The following is a 23666-nucleotide window of genomic DNA, read 5'->3' as shown; positions in this document are numbered from 1 at the left end:
GTGTGTTGGGACTTACATTTTTGTTCAGTTACTGCTTCTGAGCTATTGCTGCCTGGCTCCATGTACTTTGTGAAGCATGGAAATTAGCGTTTCATTCTTTTCCTAAACATTAGACTTGGAAATACATGTGTGAGCTGCCTTCAAGGGAATAAAATGTGTAACATTATACATAGAGGTGTAGTTAACTGCTTTGGCAGAGATACAGGGTATTGAATTGCTTTACGCTAATATTATCTCGCTAGTTAAGCTTGTGTTATCTTGGTATTGTGTGTGATTTTAAATATGGAAGTAAATTATAAAATGCTGTTAACTGATAATTCTTGTTAGTTGGGGGACAATATTGGGATATCGTAATGCTGTGAAAAGGAAGGATGTAGGTTTTTTCCTTTTGAAAAAGAAGTAAATTCCCTCTTGGAATTATTCTTCCCCTTATTTATCGTCAGAATAGCAACTGAATTTGTTTGAGCTTACAAGTATTGCATCCTTCCTTCCCAGCATTTGTGTCTCTCTTCTGCATTCCTGAACTATGTGCTGGCTCTTGCCCCTTAACTACCTTCTTTATCTAGCTGATTATTGAGGGCCTGGAGAGAGGGTGGTGGAAGGGAGGATTCAAAAGTTCTTTTCACACAGTCCTATGGGATTGCACAGCTGAGAGGCTTGTATTCACTTTAAATCAGGTGCTCAAGCTATCTGATGGCCCCGTTAAACCATTTTATGGGAAAGAGAATTCCCACTACGTGAGGAGACTGGGTAGAAGAGCAGGAGGAGGTTCCTTGTCCATAAAATATTTGTTTAGCCTTGAACAGAATAATGCTTTGCCTAGAATGTGATTTTTTTTTTTTTTTTCCCTCTTTGTTTTCTTCTCCAAAGCATTTCAAAGAACTTCCAAGGAAGTAGTAAAACTTCTTCCTGTCTGTGCTTACCACCACTCCCTGGTTGTCAAGGAACAGAACCTTTTATCCCAACCATGACAAGTTCTCAACTGATTGAAGCAGAAATAATAGTATCTTCTATACTGATCCCTGAAGCAGAACATTAAAAGTACCCTCATAATATGTGGCTCTTGCTATGGAAAGTCTTGGTGTCTCCTTGCAGTAGTGGAAGCAGAAAGCATTCTGCTCTTCAGAAGTTGTGTAGCGTTGGGAACAAATCTGTTTAATTTCTGTTCTTGAGGGCAGGCTTTGATCTGAGAAAGACTTCACTTTTATTTTCATTTCTATCGAAAGTAATTTTTACATTAGTTGCTTGTTTGTTGCAAATAGTGTGAGCAGTTGCCTGACTTACATTAGGCAGTGATATTGACCTGATTTCTGAGGGCTGTGATTTGCAGGTAAGTTGTCACTTGATGATGCTTTTAATTTGTCCGTAGTTGATTTTTGTGGCAGGCCAGGTACTTCACATTACCCAAAGAAATGTCATAGAAGAGCTTCTAATTTGTGAAATAGAAATGGGTATGTAAACAAGAGGTTTATTGTTAGGTCACTTGCCAAGTCTTTAGTGCAATAATATTGTAGAGTTCCTGTGGATCAGGCTATATTGTTTAAGTATTATTGGTTCATCCTATTAAACTAAAAACTATGAAGGATTGTTGCGTTAGTTCCAAATCAAGTTTGATCAGCAGTTACTCAGTAGCTTCAGAAACAAGCTTGGATGTTTGGTGCTGAAAGAACTAGTTCTTGTTAAGCCTGTATGAAGTCTATTTGTAATATTTTTCTCCTGTATTAAAAAAACCCCCATAGAGCAACAATGAAAAACCTCCCCAAAAAACCCCAACTTTCCTCCCTAGGAAGGAGGAAACTCAGGGCTCCTGAGTTTTTTCCCCCAAAAAACCTCACAAGCCATAAACAAACAAACACAAAAAAACCAACCCTGCCAAAAAAATCTACGAAAGATCCTGAATTGTGATCATGTAGAACAGCACTGACATCTAAAAAGCAAATTGGATTCATCAACTCGTTTTACTTTAGTGTTAGAGTGAAAAACCCCAAACTTGGCATAACCAATGGAAATCTAAATTAGACTTTCTAAAGCTTTTTAATAAATCATGATGTGTAAACTAGATACTATTGCTGCCTGTTTGAACCTGCTGATGCTTTAAGTTAGGATTTCTAGTTTTTTCCTATTGCAGTAGGCTACTCTGACCTTTTGTTCTTAAATTCTTGTGCAGATATCCTGTATCTTAAATTTGTGTAAACTACCTTCTAGCACTTGCCAAAAGAAATTAAAATGAAGGCCATTTATTATGTCATCAACTCTGTTTTAATGTCAAGAAGAGACATTGCTGCTAAAATAAGAAAATGGAATTGTACATGAGAATAAACATAAGGTTCCTGTTTGAAATATCTGCATTTAACCCTGCAGAAGGCCCATTTTTTAGAAACTTCTCACACAACATAACTGTATTACAACACAGCTCAGCTGAAACTTGTCTGTATTAAGACTACTTTCATATTTTTAATCTTGGAACTTGGATCTATTTTTCTATTTAATTTGTTTTCGTTTAGAGCAGAAATTAGGACTGTAGTCACTCTAGAGAAATGAGTTCCTGTGAAATGTATTCATGAGGCTCATTATAGAGGTAATCTCAGTTTATACTTTGCTGAAACAGCCATTGTGGTTACAGAAAAGTGGTTCTGTGCTGGTAGGTCTTTGGGAGATCTGACACTTAGGGTGTACTTTCAATAACTATGAAAATTTAAGAGGCCCTAAGGTCTCTTTCACCCTTGAAAATAAGTTGGGCATTCTTTTCAGTTCTCAGAGGTGGCAAAATACATACCAGAATTGCCATTAGAAAATTGGTCTTTCCATTGGCTCAGTTTTGGAAGTATAGTATTCATTTAATGGAAGATTTTATGTTTGTTTAGGAAGTCGACTGCAATAGCATCTGATGTGGCAGTGAACTGTGTGTTGGTGCCTATTTATCCAAGCAAAATTACTGCAGCTTCTGAGATACAGAAACTTTATCGTCGTTTAAGCTAACTTTTTTACTGTATTTGCAGTAGGTAAAAAGCACTCACCTAGTCACATATAGTTTATCTATCAGTTAATTCATTGATCTGTAATGGTATGATTACTTGCAATTGTTTATAAATACTCTCAAAATAGCTTTCTGAAACTATTCCTTATGAAGTAGATAGTATTCTTGACCTGCAGATGGGACTTAAAATATTTCTGTATCTATGATCTCATTATAACTAAAATGTTTAAATACATCATTTAATGTATTAAAGTAGACTTTTAAGATACTCTTATTGAAGTTTTTTTCAGCACAATGAATTAATTCTTATATTCTTAAAATGTTTTTCATAGTCTTGTGTTTTGTTTCGGAAAGTTCCTTACAGAAGAAATCCAGACCTGTTTGTTCTCTGAGAAGGGCGATTGATTCCATTTTGGCTTCAGAATCAGAAGGATTTGTTCTGCCACCTACCCATCTTGTCTGTGGAAACATCCCTGCTGACTTCTTAACTTACTTTTTAATTTCAGAAAAACCTCTAACAACATTGCTCTTCCTTTTGCCTTGACTTGATTCCCTTCATTTCCTGCGGCAGTTTGCAGGTGGTGTGGGGGGAGTCTGTGGCTGTACCCAGTCCGTGCTTACCAGGCTGCTGTGGTTGCAGTGGAGGTGAGTGAAGAGGGTCCCTCAGCTGGTCGGGACCCCTGCGGCGCCAGGCCTGCAGAAGTCCCATGACCTAGCTCAGTTTAAATGACAGACATTTTGTGAGTGTCTCTTTAAAATAATTTGCAATAGTGGGGGCTCCCCTTGACAGAAGAAGGTTAGGGAGCGCCTGCGCAGGCAAGGCCTCAGGCAGTTCAGAAAAACCTCAGTCACCGTGGGGAAAGGGGTGGTAAGGACCAGGTGAGGAGGACTGGTGATCTCCCAATCCCTTCCAGCTGTCTCTAGCAGAGTGTGTCACGCTGCCTCTTCATACAGCTCCCTAAATGGGAGATGGGAAAGACAGAGAGTACCACGTAGGAGACTATTATTATTACTTTTTACAGATTATTATTATACTTTACAGGTGTGGAAGAAAATTGCTGGGTGAAGTTTTGAAAGGAATATGTTTTGCAATATCTCTAATCACTTAGTTTTAGTCCATCTTTTTTTCTTCAAAATCAAGACTGTCATTGGCCAATTTAACCTTGTATTAAGTTTGTGCTTAATACAAATGACACCCATTTTGTTATTTTGCTGGTTAGTACTGCAGTAAAGTAACAAAGAAGTTTGTAAAAATAAAATGCTAGACTTGGTGTTGTAAGGTTTGAATAAATCTTCTTTTTCTACTTCACAATGAAACACAAAAAATTCTGAATATTTTATGAAACTTCATAGGTTCTCTCTTAAATTAACAAAATCAATGGTTTACTGCCTCTCTTATTTTTACGCTAGACTGAGCCCTAGGTAAAAATGGCTCGTGAAGGCAAAGTGTACGATGCTGCAGGTAACTAGACACCTTTAAGTGAAGAAAGATATTTTTACCATTAAGACCAAGAACTCATTTGAGTCATGGGAACAGTCTTACAGAATACTTATCATGAGGACTGGGATAAGTTTGGGAACTTTGAAGCATATTTCAATGGCCAAAGGCCTCCAGAACCCTAGGAACTTGAGCTTTTAGAGAGAATGTTGGCATTTAGTACCTGTAGGTGACTCTTACCATATTTTCTGTACTCCTTCATTTTTTTCAGGACAAGTTTGTTTGTGGAACAAACAAATTTACACTACTACACTTTAAGGTAGTAATTATTAAGGTTGCAGTGAGTATTCAGAAGTTTGTTATGTTTTCCTTGGCCTTCATTGCCATCTAACTCTCTCAAAAGATATCTGGACTGTGCCAGGTGTTTTCCAGATGAGAGATGTTTTCAAGTCCTGTTCTCAAACATTTCAGCTTTCCTGGATTTTTTTTTTTTTTTTTTTTTTCCCACCCCCCGTGACTTGGTATTTGGTATTTTTTCCCTTCTGAAAACAGCAATACAGAAACAGAGGAAACAGCTTGCTCTGCATATGGACTGTTTATTCAGGAAATGAGAAGGCAGGTGATGAAACTCAGTGTGGAAGGAAGTGTTTCATAAGGGTAGATTTGGTAGCTGATTAGCATTAAGTGAGCACAGTGTGCTTGGGGAACTTGAGGCCGTTGTTGATTCTGGTGTGTTTATACTTGTAGCAAACTTTTGAGCATTGAAACATTGCAATTCAGAGTTAATGCAACTATGCAGCTTCTCATTTATTATTTCCATATATAATTACTGATTTTGTCAAGCTCTCCTGTTTGGACTGACGTCACAGTAAAAGGCATTGAACTTAGAGATTTGTTCAGCTCTCAGATTTCTATTCTAGAATTGCAGAATACAACCAGTTCCTAGTTCTTCCAAGTTATTGCTAGTGTAAGATGCTTAGTTTGAGAGTTGAGAAAAAGTTGTGATTTTTTTGTTTACCAGATCTTTTGCTGAATTTTTTTTGACCCTGTTGTCCCTTCTCCATTTTTACCAGTAACTCTGCTTCAGTTCTTGCTTTCTTGGAACTAATCTCAACAAACACGGGGTACTTGGCATGCAGTAGCACTGTGTCATGTGTAAGAAGCTGGCCTGATCTGTAGCTTGATAATGAAGTGTGCTTGGTGTGCAGTTGTTACCTGAGAAAGATGATCTGTGGCCTTGCAGTACAACCAGGAGCCTGCTCTTCCTCTGGTGCACTGTATTCAAAGAGCCTTGAAAGTAAGACAGGTTACCTCTATTACCTTCTGTGTATTGCTGCTCCCTTGCTGCATGGAGCAAAGTGAAAGAGCCTTCAGCAGTCGTACAACAGCCTGAAAGATGCTTTGATTTTTTTCAGAGATTTGGTTTGATCACCCTAGTTAGATTTAGGGTATAGACTTCCTTTAATCTCTTAAAACTGATCCTATACCTCTTAGGAGTTATAGGTAGCTGTAACTGTTAGTTAGTTCTCAATATCTAGGAAACTTGTTCTTTTTGGTTTGTTTTAGCACTTACATACCTTCATCAAGTGTATAACATTAAACTTCCTTGTGGACCTTACAGAACTGCTACCTGGAGTTCACCTGGTTATCCTGACAGAGCTGAACATGGGTCAGTAACATGCTCTTGCTATAAAGAAGATGCCCAGTGTTCCTGAATGCTTTAGACAAAGCATTGCCAGCAGGTTGGGAATAGTGATCCTTCCTTTCTACTCAGCACTGTTGGGTTCATATCTGGGGTTTGGGTCCAATTCAAGGCTCCTGAGTACAAGAGGGATGTGAATGTACTGGAGAGAGTCCAGTGAAGGGCTGTGAAGATGATCAAAGGCCTTCATCATCTCTTGTGTGTTTAGCCTGGAGAAGAGAAAGCTCAGGGGGAACTCATCAATATGTATAAATAGCTGAAGGGAGGGTATGAAGATGACAGATAAAAGTTCTTTCCAGTGGTGCTCAGTGATGATACAAGAGGCAATGGGCATGAACAGGAACACGGGAAGTTCCATCCCAGTGTCAGGAAAACTTTTTGAGTTGAAGGGCAACTAAGCGCTGGCTTAGGTTGGCCAGGGGGGTTGTGTAGTCTTCATCCTTGGAGATATTCAAAAGCTGTCCAGACATCCTTCTGCAAAAGGAGGCTTGGGCAAGATGACCTTTAGAGGTCTTTCCCTACCTCGACCATTCTCTGACTCCCTGTGAAACAGCATTTCTTTAGTTCTGCTGTGGCTCTGCTTTCCAGCAAGGACCTAGGTGAATTTTATCCTTCTTGACATCAATGTAAGCAACTAGTTTTCTTTCCTCCTAATGTGCCTTGCCTTTGCTTGCTGCCACATTGATCTTTAAAGTCAATGTATTATTATGCTTGTGTCTTCTTTAAAAAAATATTACAGCATGTTCTTATCTGATACTCATCTCGGGCAATTTAAATGCTTGTACTTCTTTTAGTCGGGCATGCAGCAAAGTTTAGGTCAGTTTGGGGGTCAGACCCCAGGAGAACAGTTCCCCTCTGGAAAGGCTGGGTCAGAAGGCAGCAGCCATTTCACCACGCAGCCCGGTCGAAGGTCACAGTCAGGCTGGGCCTTGCCTGTGAGGTTTGGTGCCGGAGTGCAAGAGGGTACCTTGACACTATAGCAGATCACACAACAGTATTGCAGTGCAAGGGCTCTATCTAATGACCACAGGTGATAGTCCTTAGGAAGAAAGCTAAAACCTGACTATATAATACAGTATGCAGGTGTTCAAGTAACCTGGTCCATTGACGGAAAAGAAAATGTATTAGATTCAGGGGTCATCTCTACCACTTGCACTTTGTGGCTGAAATGCAGGAATTTGTGTGGAGACAGTGGGGACTCTTGATGAAACTTCCCAGATTTAGCGAAGTGTTTGAACTGAAGCTAATCTTGTGTGAGAGAAGGGGAGGAAGAGTCCTTTTGTGAATTGAATTATGATTTAATGTTATAAATATACCACCAGTAGGTATTACTGCTGGGGTGTCAGGGCAAAACTCTCTTGTGCCTGGAACAAATATCATGTTTGGCGATGATCTCTTGTTATGCTGGCAGAAAAAGCATTGCATTGCCTAATAACCCCTTTATTTAGTTAAACATACCCTGCAATAAAAACTTATGTAATCTGGTTAACACAGAGAGTACGTAAGTCAATGCAGAACACTGCCATATCCACTTCACTGATCTCTATTGGACTGAACGAAAGCTTGCTGCCATGGTTTCTGCCGTGGTCAAGGCGCCTAAGTTGTGCTGTTTTGGTCTGTGGTCTGTGTAACTGTATCTAAGAGAATATTGGGTGACAGCATCATACTGAGACACCTGTTTTATGGCTTGTGAAATTATTTTTTTAATGGACGGGAGTTGTCTTCTTACCTCTTCCCATAGGACTTTTCAGCATGCATATGTGTAGTTAGTTAGAAAAGATCCTGTCTGTGCAGAGTAATAGCTTTCGTTGATGCATATTTTTCTTTCCTCCTGTGGGAGACCTAAGGAAGATTTTCCTATTCTCAAGGTGCAGTGAACTGAAAACCAAATTGTTACAAAAACTGCCAATGGCTGAAGCAATCAGTAAACACTGTGGAACCACAGAATGGTTTGGGTTGGAAAAGACCTTAAAAACTACCTAGCTGCAATCTCCCTGCCATGAGCAGGGATACCTTTCACTAGACCAGGTTGCTCAAATCCCCATCCAACCTGGTCTTGAGCACTTCTAGGAATGGGGCATCCACATCTGCTCTGGGCAGCCTCTTCCAGCGCCTCACCACCCTCAGAGTAAAGAAGTTCTTTCTAATATCAAATCTAAACATTGTGAAAGCGGAGTAGATCTGCGAATGGCGGTGGACTGACCTGCTGACCACGCTTCTTTTGATGCAGCCCAGGATACAGTTGGCTTTTTGGGCTGCAAGCACATGTTGCCAGGTCATGTCTAGATGAAAATCTGCCAGTATCCCCAGTTCCTTTTCCTCAGGACTTTTCTCAACCCATTCTCCACCCAACCTTGGGTATTTGTGTTTGCAAGTATCTGTCCTGGGCATAGTCCCAGCCCAGGTGCAGGACCTTGCACCTGGCCTTGTTGCGTTGATGTCCTGAGGTTCACACAGACCCAGCTATGAAGTGTGCCACGGCCCCTCTGGATGGCACCCCTTCCCTGCAGCTTGTCAGCTGCACCACACAGTTTGGTGTCATCAGCAAAAACAAGACGGAATACAGGGGTTAGCAGGACAGGCTATGGATTGTGTGCTAAGAGGAAAACATTTCCCTTCTCCTTTAAATATGTTTTTGACTTGTTCGACCTTCTTCACAGTTGGAGAGAAAGAGCTTATTTTGTGGCAGGATTTATCCGATTGCTTGCTTTAAAGCAAGTAATACCTTTGCGAGTGCCTGATTGTAGCCACTGTCTATAAAGGAAAAACAGCTGACTAGCTGGATGCCATTATAGAGTTATTTTCAAATAATTTCATTTTGCGTGTGCCCTCCTGAACATTGAGCTTTTAAGAATTAAGATTGTGAAGGAGAATTTGTTCATTAAAACTTCAAGCTGACCAAACTGCAAACACTTGTAAGAGAGAGTAGCAAAAGCATGTCACTAACATTCCCCAGAAGCTAAACCGCACACCACCCCCACCCCCCAATCAATAAAATGATACATTTGGGGTTCTATATTCAAATCTAATGGTTGGATTAGCTAAAGTGAAAAGAGCATGCTTGCTTGTGGAAACACCCTTCATAATAGCCTGGCTGCATATACATATAAGAAAATTCTCCTTCCCTACATTGGTTGGAAAACTGTTCCAAAGCCTTGGGGCTCAGATGGTGAGAAGCATTCTGTAATTTTCAAAATAAATCTGTTCTCCAATTTCATACTTACTTGACTCTTTGGCAATATCCTTTTGCTGAAAGAGCCCTTTTCCTTCCTTTGTATTTGTTTTGGCATGTAACAGAAGCAATATTGTTCACTTTCAACCTTCATTTTGCCAAGAAAAATAAGGCAAGCTGGCTGTCTACTCATAAGTTAAACAGCTTGGGGGAAGGTAGACCTTAACCATTTCTGCACCTCCCTTACTGTTTAAACATGAGCAGGTAGAATTTTTTCCTTCCTTTTCCCAGAAAACCTCTCTGCAGCCTTTGGGATTGTGCTGGATTACGAATCTTTGCGACTGCAAGTGCTTATGAATGCTAAGAATTAGACCTTAGGGTACTGGTCTAATGGTACTGCTCTTGAGACTAAGATGAGGGAGGCTAGGGTCATGTGAACAGATGGAAGAGCAGAATGCACCAGGAGCATTGACAATAAAAATTAAGAGTTAAAAAATGTTAAATATAAAAATGGGTTAAAAGTGTTTTAGGCTGAATGTTCCTGTCAGCAAAGATCTGTTCATTTGGATAACTGCTGTATGGTTACAAGTTTGTGTAACTAAAAAAAGCTGAAAACCTGCTTCAAATAGCAGTGCTTGCATCTGTTTATAATGCCACTCATTTTTCATCCTATTTAAGAGAGTTTGGTGTTTCTGAAAATTGAATATGCATGCAGTCTGGTGTTGCTGAATTTCCTGTTCATAAGAGAACCTAAAATGTGTGTGTGGGGGAGAGACGACGAGGAACAGACATGAAAAATCATCACTCAGTTCTGCATCTCATGTTTGGGTGTGGAAGGTTAGGGTCGCAGTGCCTGCTGCTCTGGGGAGCAGAGCTTTAGGGTGAATTCCTCTTTCTATGATAATGGCATCTTTCCTTAATGCAAATTAATAACTTGTAATCGTCCCCTTTCAGATGTCTGCTATTTCTAATTTACATGAGAACTTCTAGCCATACTTCCCGGTTATGTGCCGCTTCAGTTAACCACTCAGATGCTTGAGCAAGGTCCTCCTCAGTTCATTGGACAAAGTCATAGAAAACTTTTAACTTGGCAATTTTGTTAGCACACAGGTGGTGGGTTTTTTTTTTTTTTTGTTTTTGTTTTTGTTTTTTTTTTTTGTTAAACTATTTTGTAATGGTTCCTTCTGTGGTTTACTGGCATATGTTATGGTAATTAGCTGGAGTTATTAATGCTGTATGTTTGTTTCTGAGGGAAAATTCTCACTTGCTTTACATAATACAAAACCAAGAAAACAATTACAATAAAACATAGAAAGCAGTTGAATAAATGGTTATTCTTTTTAGTGCGATTTGTTTTCATGAGTGTTTGTTTCCTGAGACAGACCTTGAACCAGAAGATCCCATGTGTTCTGGTTTTCTGTTTGCCTTTTTTCCATCTTCCTGCATTCAGGATGTTCCTCAGGTTCCCTGGAGGGACTGTGATGTGTCTTCCCACCTCACCCTTCTCTCTTCACTTAATCTGGTTTTGCTATACCTTGTCATTAGCTTGATGCATAGAATAAGCACAAAAAAAAAAAAAAAAAAAAAAAAAACCCCACACCATCTCTGTGCTACTCCTGCCCTTGCACAAGCGTTGATTTAGCAATTGAGTTTATAATTCAGCTGCTTCCTGCCCCCTGACCCCACCCAAGGGAAGAGGAAAGAAAAAAAATGGTCCTTCTCTGATCAGCCCCTTGCCGTGGCTGGCGGGAAGGGCAGAGCGAGCGTGGCTTTGTGGAGGGTGGGACCACGGGCTTTTCTCCCTGCGCGGTGGTGACCGTAGCGTCTCGAACAGGTGAGCGCACAGCCTCCTCATCCACTGCGGTCTTGTTTGATGGAGGTCTTGGAGAGAGACACAGACTGATGGGTGTAGCTGGACATCTCAATAGGCATCCCAGCTTGATCTGCACCTCTCCTGAGACTTGCTTAACAAATCAATGGTGCCACAGAGGGTGCTGACTTGCACATATTATTTAATTTCTGTGCTTTGATGCCACAAAGCAATATATGGCTGTTTCTGGAGTTATGCTGAGAAGCCTCGACTCTGGCTTCTCCAGAATAGATTTGTTTTGTACCCAAACAGTTGCGCGTGCCTGTGGGGTGGGAGCGGTGTGCTGCTGGGAGCTCTGGAACAACGGGAAATACAGGGCAAAGCCTGTGGGCTTCTCTTTTTTGCATATCTCTTCCTTATTTGTAGAAGTGCTTGCCTCTGTGAGTAGCTTTTGTTTTGGCCATTTTTTTCTGAAACTATTCTCTCCATTCCTAAGTCGATTTCTCTGGGTAAATGTCCATGTTTTGCTAGGTACTGTAAAATGCAGAGGTTACCATATAAGACTGTTTAGTCTCTTAAAATGCAGGGAAGAGAAAGTGTACCTCTCTACCGGATTTCAGGCCTTGGAATTAAATTACTACATTTTTCTTTTCCTCTCTAGGATCTCGAGTAGCAGGATGGAAGAACTCTAACTGATAGAGACACAGAACAGGCCCTTTCAACATGGAGAACGTTCCAGTTGATGGGGAGCTGGATAGAAATTCAGTGAGTAACTTAAGTGTGCCTTTGTGTAGTGAGGTGAATGTGAAGATACTTTTGCAGGGAGAGGGTTAAATGACTTGAATCTGTTCACTTCTGTTTTGAATTGATACTTTCCTGGTGAATGCATTTGGAGTATCATGTAGTATCATGTATCATTTACTAGATTCTCGTGGCAGGAGAAATGTCAAAAAACTTTAGGATTTTGGATTTGATTTTTGGGTTTTGTCTCAGAGTCCCAAAGGAAAAAGGTATTCCTCTCAGTCTAATTGGCACGTTGCTAGTTAGTGGCTATGAACAACAGAAGAAATAATGTAGTTCTTGGTGGAATAAAGAGTAATAAAGACAGAAGGAGTGAAAAGTATATGTTATCAGAGTAATCTGAGATGTAGGAGTTGATAATCCGTACTGATAATAAAACTTCTGAGGCAGTGAAGCTCTTTCTTAAGCACAGTTAAAACAGGAAAGGTTAGTGGGTACTATAGTGCATCATCATCAGTGTTGAAATTATTTAAGAGTTTAGTTTTTCCACAAGCTGTGTCATTTAGAAACGCTTTAATAGCCGAAACAGGAAATGTTTTATAGTTTCCGAAGCACTGCCTCCCAAATGCAAAATAGGCTATGTTTTTCTGTAACTGAGGTCAAGGTCGAATTTAACACCTCATTACTGACTCTTTGTGATAGTCAACTACTACACGGAGCTATTAATTTGACCAAGTGTTTTGTTTTTGTTTTTGTCTTAAGTGGTGAGTTTGGAGACAAATGGCTTTGCCTTGCGTTAAGAAAATTCTTGGGTTTTTTTCTGTAATGAACAAATTCATTGGTTTGCTGCATGGCCTATGCATTTATATTCCAGATGCAGCATGCTATGAGTGTCAACTGTAAGTAGGGTATTTTCATTTAAAAAAAAAAAAAAAAGCTGTCATTTCAGTTGCTGTGCTTGTTTCCTCAAAATATATAAAAAAGTACCAGTTTACAAAACACTTCAATGTAACATAAAATATGCTACTTTTCTTTTTGTGACATGCCTTCAGAATAGCATGGTCTTAAGAAGGTACCTCAAAATGAGTCTGTTTTACCAAGACTCCTTTAGAAGAGTGCTCAGTGTAAGGATAGATTGCCTTTCATCCTATGTGCTTCTGAAGTGTCATCTCAGAATACTTTTTTTTTTTTTCTGATGGTATATTGTAATAGGCTACTTTAAGAATTTCTTATCAAAATATCAGCCAGTGGGGTAATTGTCTGTCTAAACTGCAGTTACTATGTCAAGTTCTGCGTGCTGCACTACAGGTGTTAAAAGCAATTTTGAAAGCTTATTTGGTAGTCCAATATACAGCCTAGTGTATATCATAGCAAAAAAAGTGAAAATGAAATATTAGAAATACCGTATGTATTTTAAGAGAGATTGACCCAGTAGTTTTGAAGACCTTTAGTCAATGCAAATCCTGACATTTCCCAGAAATTTAAAGTTTTTGAAATCATGTTTAAAATTTTTCGGACTTTTAGGTGCAATCTCTTTGTTTGCATTTTTTTTTTTAAAAGTTCCATTGTCATGATAAAATTCATGAACTACATGTGTTCCACTGTGCATGAGGAATACTGATCAACTCTTTTCTCCACTTTTAAGTCCTTTGGGATGTTTCTAGGAGGTATCTGAAAAAAAACATTCTTAGAGGTGTCAGCTTTCTAATTTGTTTTTTTTGGCTTGCTTATAAAAGGACAAAAGAGTAGATCACAGACCTTAGTGCTGTGCTCATTCCTTTCCAGAACTGGTGTACAGAGAAAAGTCTTATATTAAATGATCTTCCTGTCTTAACAATTAGGTTGATATGTAGTAAACATAAATTTGAAGACAAAGGCTGTGACAACTCAGCAAACTATTTTTGTGGTCTGACACCATTAAAATAGTGTAAAATAACAGATGCTTTGAGTTCTTGTTTGAGAATGGGTTTTGTCTACTTTTCTATAAAATAATAAAAATTAATAATAATAGTAATTTAATCAAATCTCACTGCCTCAGAACTTAGAACATTACATGGAAATATATGATATATCCATTCTTTTTTCAAATATATTTTTAGTAATTTTTAGCCACTTCTAATTTTAGCTAAGGCATATACTTAATAAATAATTTACCTGCAATGTAACTTGTACAGTCAGTGTGAATCCTTGCTACTTAATACAACAACAGACATAAAAGCACCTTTTTTCCTTGAAGCATTGAATAGAGGTCCTTTTTGTTGATCAGATTTGTAGGTTGGGTCAATGGTCCTGAATTTAAATCTAACTGGATTCATTTTAATATGTTTACTCGTATCAGAGACTGCCTTCAGGGAAAGTCTGTCTTCCACAAGGTGAAAACTCACACTTGGCTTTAGAATGTTCATTTAAACTATTAAAAATTAAGCTGTATGTTTTGATTGTAAAACAGTGTTTTTAAAAAACTTTTGCAATATAAGATTCAGACATGCTAGTGTGACATATATTTTCGCTTTTACCCTAATATTCAACAGGAAAAGGATTTTATTTTTTTAGAAGAACTTGGCAGGTATAACTTAAAATTTAGTAGCAGTTGTTATAAGCTTTATTTCTGAGAAATGAACATCTAAAAATAGTGCTTTTTCAAGGCATGTGAGCTGTCTTTGTATAAAAACAAATACATCTGCTGTCTCGTGATGCTTTATATTGCTGGATTTATATTGCTGGTGTTACTTCTAAGTCTTAGTCAAAAACTTTACTGGGAGGAGTACTGGCTTCATATATTTTGGTAGCAACATTTTAAAGTAATTGTGCTTCTGTAGAAATGAAGTCGATCACATAGCATTGAGAACCTGTCAAAGGACTTGTTCTGTAATCTGTAATCAATGTCATTAATTATAGAATGTGAAAACAAGGGTGGGCTGTGCCTCTGGGAATATGTGTATGTTTATCTTAATTTTGTATATTTAGAGTAAGAGTTGTGGGTGATGATGGACAGGAATGTCCTGAGAGCATTCTTTTTAGAGGAAACACTGAAGTAGTGAAACTGTCATGCTTTGTTCCCTTAGTTGTTTGGAACCCCAGTCTGCAGTGATATCAATTACATGTGATAGAGGTGTAATAGGCCATTGGAAAAATGAAAAGGTCTTTTTTGGCCAAAACATCTCATTTCAGTACCTTAACATCTCGCACCAGTGTTTAGAAATATATATTCTGCAGGTTTTAGGTAAATAGACAGACCCAAATACCTCTGATAAAGAGAGCGGGTTGACCAGCAACAGAGAGTTTGGTGTGTAAACAGAATGTCAATTGGAAAAGATCAAGGACAGGGTTAGACAGGCTTGTGTTTCAGCCTCTGGCATAGGAGCTCTTTGTACCAGTTCATAGGATTAACCATGCAATGCTAAAATATTTACATGAAAAGCCCCTGCATTGTCATCTCGGGTGACAGGTTGCCCTGCTCTCTGGTGTCATGTTGTATCTTGGCCAGGGCTGCTTGCAGGGCAGGCAGGGAGACAGGACATGCAGCGGTGCCTTTTCATTCTTATTTCTCTCACACATAAGTAACACACTGCAAGTGAGGATCTGGCTGAGTCTCAGGTATTTCTGATCCTGTGTGTCTGTTTCCTGTTTATTTTTCCACTTCTCTTGTCTTGCTTTCCAGCTGCCAGTGACAAATAAAGCAGCCCAGTGCTGAATAGCAGCGCTCCCAGTCCTTCAGTCAGTTGCTGGATCTCTGTATAGTTTCTGCAGGCTTCTTGTTCTCTTGAATCTAAAATCAGCATAGGGTAGGACAGTTCCCATCTGAACATAAAGTGTTTCTTAGTCTGCAGTATGGTATCTGTATATTAAGAATAAACACTTTGCCTTGAAAGCCATTGAATTCTTGAATACATTTCACGTACTACTACCCAAACCTGTCTGGTAAGTTCATGGGCTTCACTCTTTGACCTGAATTTAGTCTCTGGCCGGAATAAAAGGTTATTTGCCAAGTGTGCTTATATTGATATTTTATTTCAGTTTTTCGTGTTCAGTCAAGTCCTGTTCCAGAAAGTGCAGAATTATGAAAGAAGGGTTCCCTCACCTTGCCAATGATGTGTACTGCAATTGCTGTGTATTATTGCAGTACTTTGCATTTGCACATTGAACAGTCAATTTACAGTTTAACACCCTTAGGCAGATGTGAGGGATGAAAAAAAAAAAAAATCAATATTTTGAGGTCAGGAGTGCAAGACAAGATTCCTGCTTGCAGAGATTTTGATTATGATTTTTCTCTTTTACTTTTCCTGCTTTTAAGTCCTGATAAGAGAGGCAAGATTGGATCCTCTTTAAAGCAGAGCATGGATTTCACTACTTTATGGAACACAAGTTTTTTATTTGGGATATAGAAGATATGTCATGCTTGGATTTATTTTATTTTTAAGGAGAAAATGTTCATGCTGATCAGTATTCTTGTTTTCTATTTTTTTATAATTCACAGATTTTAAATCTGTGAATTCAAATAGTAAATTTTTAAAGACTTAAGTGGAATTTGCCTTTTGTCTGTACATGACTGAGCACAGTGGGATCTTAGCCTTGATTATGGTCTTGATTAGCAAGGATTTTAAAAAGATTCCAGATCAAATACCAGAAGGGTGTGCAGGCTATTACGGTGTAGTATTCTCCTTTAGTGCCTATATTTGGTGCATTCAATGGGAGAGAAATTTTATGCAACTTGGTTCTGTGGAAATAGACATAAAATATCCTCTTAAATTTAAAACTGCACTGTTTGTCTTGCATCCTAAGCAATTTCAAATGTTACCTGTATTTGTAGATAAACTGAATCTGTGGCTTCAAAGTTCGTGTTTGTACGCAAAAGCAGTCAGGCTTGGATTTAGCATTAGTAGGTGCTTGCATATTACTTACAGCTTTAAAGTTGTTGTGTTTTTTTTGTTTTTTTTTTTTCTTTCCAAAGCGCACTTCTGAAAGTGGAGTGGTTTTGGAAACATTTTGTGTTATTTCAGCTTTCTTCAGAGCTTCAGTCATTTGAAACCACTCCAGCTTAAAATTCCTTTAAAAATGCTGTGTATCAAGTCATATGAGCACTAAATTGCTGCTGGAGAGTTTCCACTCAGAAGAAGTGATTGAGGCAGTTGCTGTTTACTAATGATGGCTTCTAATAATGGCTTTTCTATAAGCATATTTGTCAGATTTGTTGCTTCAACTTTTCTGAGCTGCGGAGTCTCTTGAGGTCTTGCCTTTGGCATTGAGGTGCATGTTGTATTTTAATTATGAACTAACACTGTTTTCATTGTCCTTCTTTCCCGCTGCTGCTGCTGCTTTTTGTGCACTTGCTTCTTCCTGGCCTGGATTTTTATGTTTGCTGTTCTTCATTCCTCAATTGTATGTGTACACAGCATCATGGTGAGAACAGAGACTCTCCTGGACTATCAAGTAAGTAACTCCTCTCTCCTACATTATGTTTGCACATATGTCCATAGTAGCTGGCATATATCTTTGCATATAGTTGCTGGGATAAATACTAGATTTTCTTCTGTATCATAATTGAGAAGTTGAAATGTGGTAAAAATTTGCTGTTGGAAAAATGTTTTGCCTGGCATACCACTCTTCCAAATGTTGCCCTGCAATAGCCTTTATTTTTTATTGGGAAAAGTTTATTCTTCACCTCTCTCAGTCCTGGCCAGGGAAAAAAAAAAAAACCAAACCCTTTTATATTATTTATCTGGAAGAGAAAAAGCTATTTTTATCAGTTTGAAATGAAACTTTTAAATGCTATTGTAGTGTATAGGTAGTAAAAATATGGAAATAATGGTTCAGAAACAGTTTTTTATTTTTGAGCTTGTCAATTTCTAGTGCTATGTGTGGTTCCCTTAATTTCAATAATTTCATGTATTCAGAATTGAACAGGTTTATTTATATAGTAGTTCTTCAGGACTGGATCTGGTGAAGTCCTAGGGAAAACTCCAGATGTATGTATGACTGAAGACTTACTTTGAAGGGCATTAGTATGATTGGCAGAGTAATTTTGCCTGGGATTAAGAGTTTATGCATGTGAGATAAAGAAAGATGCAGGCACAAATTTTTTCTTTTTTCTGTGAGAAATCTGTGCAGCTATGGTCTTGGCTGATATGGCTTATTATAGACATTAAAAAACAATGTTGAATTGAATTGTAATAAACCTCTTCCTGTATGTGACTTCCTTGTGCTATTTTCAGTGGTGCAGGCACTTTCACAGGCTCATCATAGAAACAGAAGTGGGAATCTGACACTTCAGATTTTTTTTTCATAGCTTTACCTGAAATAAATTGGCTGTAAAGACTCCAATTTATGTTTCTTCTAAGGTATGAATTCTACTGACAAACTTATATATTAGTAATTTGATGACCAGTATGATGAACATGAGCAAAGTATGTATTCTCAACTCTCAACAGTTCTGTTCGCATTGAAATGTGACCTCTAAAGAGTCACAAGGAGGCTTTGATATTTACTATTTGTTGTTTCTTCTCTAAAATAAAGCCTTGTCTTCTCCCTCACCTCAGAGCAAATGTCTGAGCATTAGGATGAGGCATTTTGCAGGAAGGGGGACAACTTCCTCCTAGTGGCTGCTATGGTGTGGATAAATAATTATGTTCTTAACTGATTTATTTCCACCTCGTTTAGTACTTTTATGATGCTTTGTATAAAACAGAGATTAAAAAACTCTCCTGCCTATCATTCTTCAGCTTTATAGATGGAATTTCTCAAAAACCCAGATATGTTTGTGGTTTAAGAAATTCAGCTTGAATCCCCAGGCATGCAAAGTGCTTGCTACATGGTATTCTGTATTAGGTGATACATAAACTCTGGTAGGAAAAGAGCTTTTCCCACAGTCCTAGGAGTTGTTGCAGGACCTAATTGACTCCTGATGAAGGAATATGAATTTTACAGTGAGCTTGAAGTTTGTAGTCCTGTTAGTGTGACTGAGTCAAAACAGCTGAATGTAGCTCGTGCTTTAGTAACACTTACATGCAGAGCTTGCTTATTCTCTGGGTTACTGGCAAGTACTGCCTGAGAAATTATTGCATTGTGACAGCTTAAAGAAACCTTTGGAATTCCCAAAGCTTAAAAAAGAGCTAGCAGTGCTGCATGCTGCGCATTCACAAACAAGCCTTGTGCACAGGTTACTCAGGAGAGGGTTGTTAGTGCAGTTCCTTCAGCGGAGCCCACAGCGTCACCTGCTGCAGTGGCATGGGGGCTGGTGGGGGGGCCTGCAAAGCACATTACACTGAGAAATCCCATCCCTGTAGAACCTGAGTGGTCAGTGGCTCATCAAAAGCAGTTTTCAGCTAATTGGCTGAAAGTTGGTCCTCCTTCAGTACGCTGTACGCCTTAAATCTTTAAAACAGGTATAGCTCACTCTCTTTACAGTGACCTATTTTGTGGAAACCTGTGAAGCAGCTGTTTTCTTCCCCCCCTTTTATTTTCATGTACAAGACCTTTTGTTGCACAGTCCTTTCCTGAGACTTCAGCGACTGCCCTGCTCCCCACTTTCCCTTACTTGCAATTGCAGGACAAAAAACAGCTATTTTGGTACAAGAAGAGCACAATCAGACACGACTTTGAAATACCAGCCTTCTGGCACTGATAGACTTGGGTTCTATAAAATTAGCTCGTAAATGAACTTGTTGCCTCCCCTTGTCCATTTCCTCACATATTTTTCCTCAGCAGCAGTTCCGATAGAGTATAGTTTGCCTGGAGCAGAGCTTTAGATGGCTCATCTCTTGTAGAAAGGTAATACAGGTGGGTGTATTGCAATCCTTGTATTCTTCATAGAATCATTTAGGATTGGAAAACACATTTAAGAATCATCAAGTCCAACTGTTAACCCACCATTGCCGAGTCACCACTAAACCATGTCCCCAAGTGCCACATCTGTATATCTTTTTAAATACCTCCAGGATGGGTGATACTTCCCTGGACAGCCTCTTCCAACGCTTGAGAAGCCTTGTGGTGAAGAAATTTTTCTCATATACAATCTGAACCTCTCATGCCACAAATTGAGGCTGTTTCCTCTTGTCCTGTCACCTGTTATGTGGGAGAAGCTACATTTCAGGTAGTTGTAGAGAGCAGTAAAGTCTACCCTGAATCCGCTTTTCTTCAGGCTAAATAGCCCCCTGCTCCTTCAGCCATCCTCATCAGACTTGTGCTCCAGACCCTTCACTATCTTTCTTGCCCTCCTCTGGACACTCAAGCACCTTTTTATTTTTTCATACTGCTTTGTGTTCATTCCAGGTTTTGCTGCAAAATGTTTCCACTACTGTAATAAGAGTAGTGATAAATCTAAGAAGGCCTTTGTACTTTGCAGAGTTCATCCAGAGAATAGAACTTCTTTGGTTTGACTCAAATCTTCTGCTGAACTTTTAAGGAAAGCTTGGGAACTCTTAAAATCATCAGTGTTGTAAGTTCCTGTCTTTTCTTTAGTAAATATTGCTTGTTTCCCTCTTTGAACACGTTGTCAGTATATCTGCTTTCCCACGACAGGTGTTTCAGAGGTAGTCATTCTTTGACTATTAAAAAAGGTACACTTTTGTTGTGTGCCGCTTAACAAAATGTACAGAAACTTTAAAACAGGATGGCTGGCCAGGTGATCCTAGAAATAGGTAAGAATACACCAGACAAGTCTTTCAGACTGATGAGGTTCAAGGAGAGTAACTCTTCTGCTTTAAGCCTTTGCCTTGACAGAATTTGTACATGATATGTATTGCTAAGGTTTGTTTCTTGTGTTGTATATACAGGCATTCATCTTAGCTTTCTGGGGTGTTTGTACAGCTTGATCTGGCAAGTTGTTTCATGGGTTGGCTGAGTTATGGCTAGTTAAACCAAAAGCTATCACAGAATTGACAAAGAAAATAAGTATTTCAGAAGATAAGCAACATCTTAGTGCTGTATCTGTATTGAGTATCAGCCTTTCCAACCTCATGCTAATTTTTGTTTCCATCTTTTGCCTCATGTCTTAGACCAGTCTTACTGGCTTCTTTCTGCCATCCTCTCCAAAGCAAATATCTGTTTTGAAAACCTCGGTTTTTAGAATGACATGTTTCACAACAGAGCAGTTGAATACCAGTTTCATAAATAGCAGTGAAAATTTTAATAGAAATCTATGCACAAGCATATAACATCATTGAATGAGCATCCATTTTATATTTCAGCAGCGTTGACAAACAGTGATGAACAGCCTATAACTCCAGGAAAAATGAACCAGCACCAGGGGAAAGAAGCCTATTTTACTCCAACCAAAGAGTTACTCCAACCATGTCTCAGTCCAGGAACTGCCCATAGTCACGGTAAGAGAAAGTTATTTTTTACAGAGGTTTTAAAGAACTTAAATTCTAACATTAATTATCTGTCCCAAATACTGGTTTAAAATCACTGCCTTTTACAATACAGAGGTAAGGAAAAAAACATATTGAAATTTTGTACGTAATTATTTGTATCTTTCTGTGTTAATCTGAAACAGGAAAAAGTGCATGATGTGATGCACTAGTGTATTAAGGCATGCTGTGATTTGTTTAATGGGAGAACAGTCCACATGATTGTAAATGATTATTTTGTGTAGTCTTGAAAATGGTAATGTTCTTTTCATAGTATTCTAGTTGTGTCTTTATGCAGCAGCATTATGATGTAAATGGAACATTTGTGGAAAGATATTTCAACAATTACTTCTACTGAAAGACCCTTCTCTTTAGAAAAAGCAAAAAAAAAAAAAAAGTCTCAACACTATTTTTTGCCAGCTTGCAAGTGGTCCCTGTGCCTTGCTTAAACCTGTTAAAACAAACTCTCTGGATCCATGAGAACTGACTTGATGGAAAGCGAAACTCATTAGCAGACCTGACAGGCTGATAAGCTGTTCAAGAAACTAAAAAAACAAGCAATAGTTGCTCTCCTTGTGCTTATTTGCATTTGAAACGACTTGCATTTATTGCTTAGGAAATCACTGGACATCTTGCCTGGGGTGTGTGAAGTTCTTAGTGAAAACTTCAGGCTTTTAAAGTTAATATTCTCTTCCCTTTTATTATTGGCATCCATGCTCATCATCCATGCTTCCTGTAGTTTTTTTCATGAATAGTGTTCCTGTTCCTGGTTTTATATTTTAGCTGGTTTTGGTATGAGTCTCCCTAACTGCCACAGATTGCTTTGTCAAAGTAATGATGCTAATGTTTCAGAGTAATAAATGCAGTGTCTTAGGTAACCTTGTTTTCTGTTTTCCCATTCAGTTCTATTAGACAAGAAATAAACTTTGAAACAAAGACAGTTGTTACTGTGCTCAGTCTGGTAGTATTTTTCTGTATTCTAAAGTTATTATGGTAGTATTTTTGGTACTACACACAGCTAGCTCAGATATGTTTTCTAATTCCTGATGTTAACTCACTGGAACATCACTTGATGTCCTCTGGCTTGTGTCAAGCTTAGTCTGGAAATATTTTCTGTATCATGTAAATATAATTTGTTTGTAATTTTTATAATGTTGAAAGAATTTTTGGTTATTTTGTCTCTACTGTGCTGTATCCTTTACTAGACAAATGCTGGAGTGTATTATGTATTTGAATATTCTAATAAATTCTTCCTTTTAATTTTGATGTTCCCACTAAGTTATAAAGTCAAACTGTTGTGTTAATTCGGGGCTTTCATAGGAAAATCATTAAAATGGGCTTGAAAAGCACTAAGACTTGATTGTCCTACGTCAAGCTTCTTGTAGATATTAAGTTTTCTCTCCAGATTTTTTTTTTCTTCTGAATATTTCAGGCATTATATAAATGAATGTAAACCAGTTAAATGTATTTGTGGTTTTTTTGCATCAGTCATCACTGACTTTGTTTTCCAGGAGAACTACTAAATATAAGGCCGTACTTTCATGAAACCAGAAATTTGGCTTTCATTCAATCTTAGTAGAGAAATGGTACAATGTGGCCTGGGCTTCAGCAACCCACAATTACTGTCTTGCAGCCTATCTACAGCTTGGGAGGTGATTTTTATGGAGTGGGTTGACTGACATTTAAAAACTGGAAAAATAATTGATGGTAGTTATTCCTATGGCAAAATTACAGTGCTGGTGAAAATGTGAGCTTATTACTTCGGAGAAAAAGAGATGCACTGGAAGTCTGAAAAATATGAAGTAGAACAGAGCTTAATGTGATGGAGTACTTAAGGCTGACTGTTGGAACTGAAATCCTGTTAACCAAGCTCTTTACGATGTGCCTATGGTATGGTATAATGAGATAGGAAATATTTAGATGCAGAATTGGAGGGCATTTTCAAGGAGCTAAATGGAAACACTTTCAGTCACTGACACCTGAGGTCAGCCTTAGGAGATGAGTAATGTAAATAAACAATTCAGTATCATGCTAGACACAGAATAACAAAGAATCAAAACAGAAAAATGTATGATACCATCTACAAAGAACTGATTAAATATATATAAGGGAGAAGTGTGACACAGGTACTTAGCTTTTGCTGCTAAGCAGTTGGATGTTGTGCAATGCTATTTGGCCACTTACCTAAGTTGTTTCCTGCTGCCTGAATAAAAAGCACCTGTGTTGCAAGGCCACTTTGGCATGGAACTTGTAGCTCAAAACCGGGTGAGCGGGAGTGGAACAGAGCCTGTGATGGGGCAGTGTCTTTGGTGAGCAGTACTAACTTTCGTGTTAACGTGGAAACCACCACAGTGGCTGTCTAGGGACAGACATGCTCAGTGGCCATTTTTTGGAAAATCTACTGGAACAGGCTTAATTTCTGTCATCTGCTTGTGTTTTAAATTTTAAGTAAGATCCTAATGACAAGTATTACATGAGT

The 23666-nt window shown here is 38.5% G+C and overlaps 1 protein-coding gene across 7 annotated transcripts in view; it reads left to right on the top strand.

Moving 5' to 3' along the window:
• OSBPL8 (oxysterol binding protein like 8) overlaps positions 1 to 23666 on the top strand; it is an 83390-nt gene that overhangs the window by 16483 nt on the left and 43241 nt on the right. For 2 of the 7 annotated variants that reach the window (XM_040061354.2, XM_040061356.2), the window contains exons 2-4: positions 11761 to 11864; positions 17234 to 17270; positions 21026 to 21160. In XM_040061354.2, coding sequence (XP_039917288.1) covers positions 11823 to 11864; positions 17234 to 17270; positions 21026 to 21160 — 214 coding nt within the window. In that variant the 5' untranslated portion in view covers positions 11761 to 11822. Of the gene's footprint in view, positions 1 to 11760; positions 11865 to 17233; positions 17271 to 20181; positions 20275 to 21025; positions 21161 to 23666 lie in introns of those variants that run through there. The other 5 variants (XM_040061359.2, XM_040061358.2, XM_040061357.2 and 2 more) reach the window with 5 other exon arrangements.

The sequence above is a fragment of the Hirundo rustica genome, chromosome 4 (genome assembly GCF_015227805.2).
Source record: "Hirundo rustica isolate bHirRus1 chromosome 4, bHirRus1.pri.v3, whole genome shotgun sequence".
NCBI classification, from domain to species: Eukaryota; Metazoa; Chordata; class Aves; order Passeriformes; family Hirundinidae; genus Hirundo; species Hirundo rustica.
This window is presented reverse-complemented; position numbering and strand designations above follow the sequence as displayed.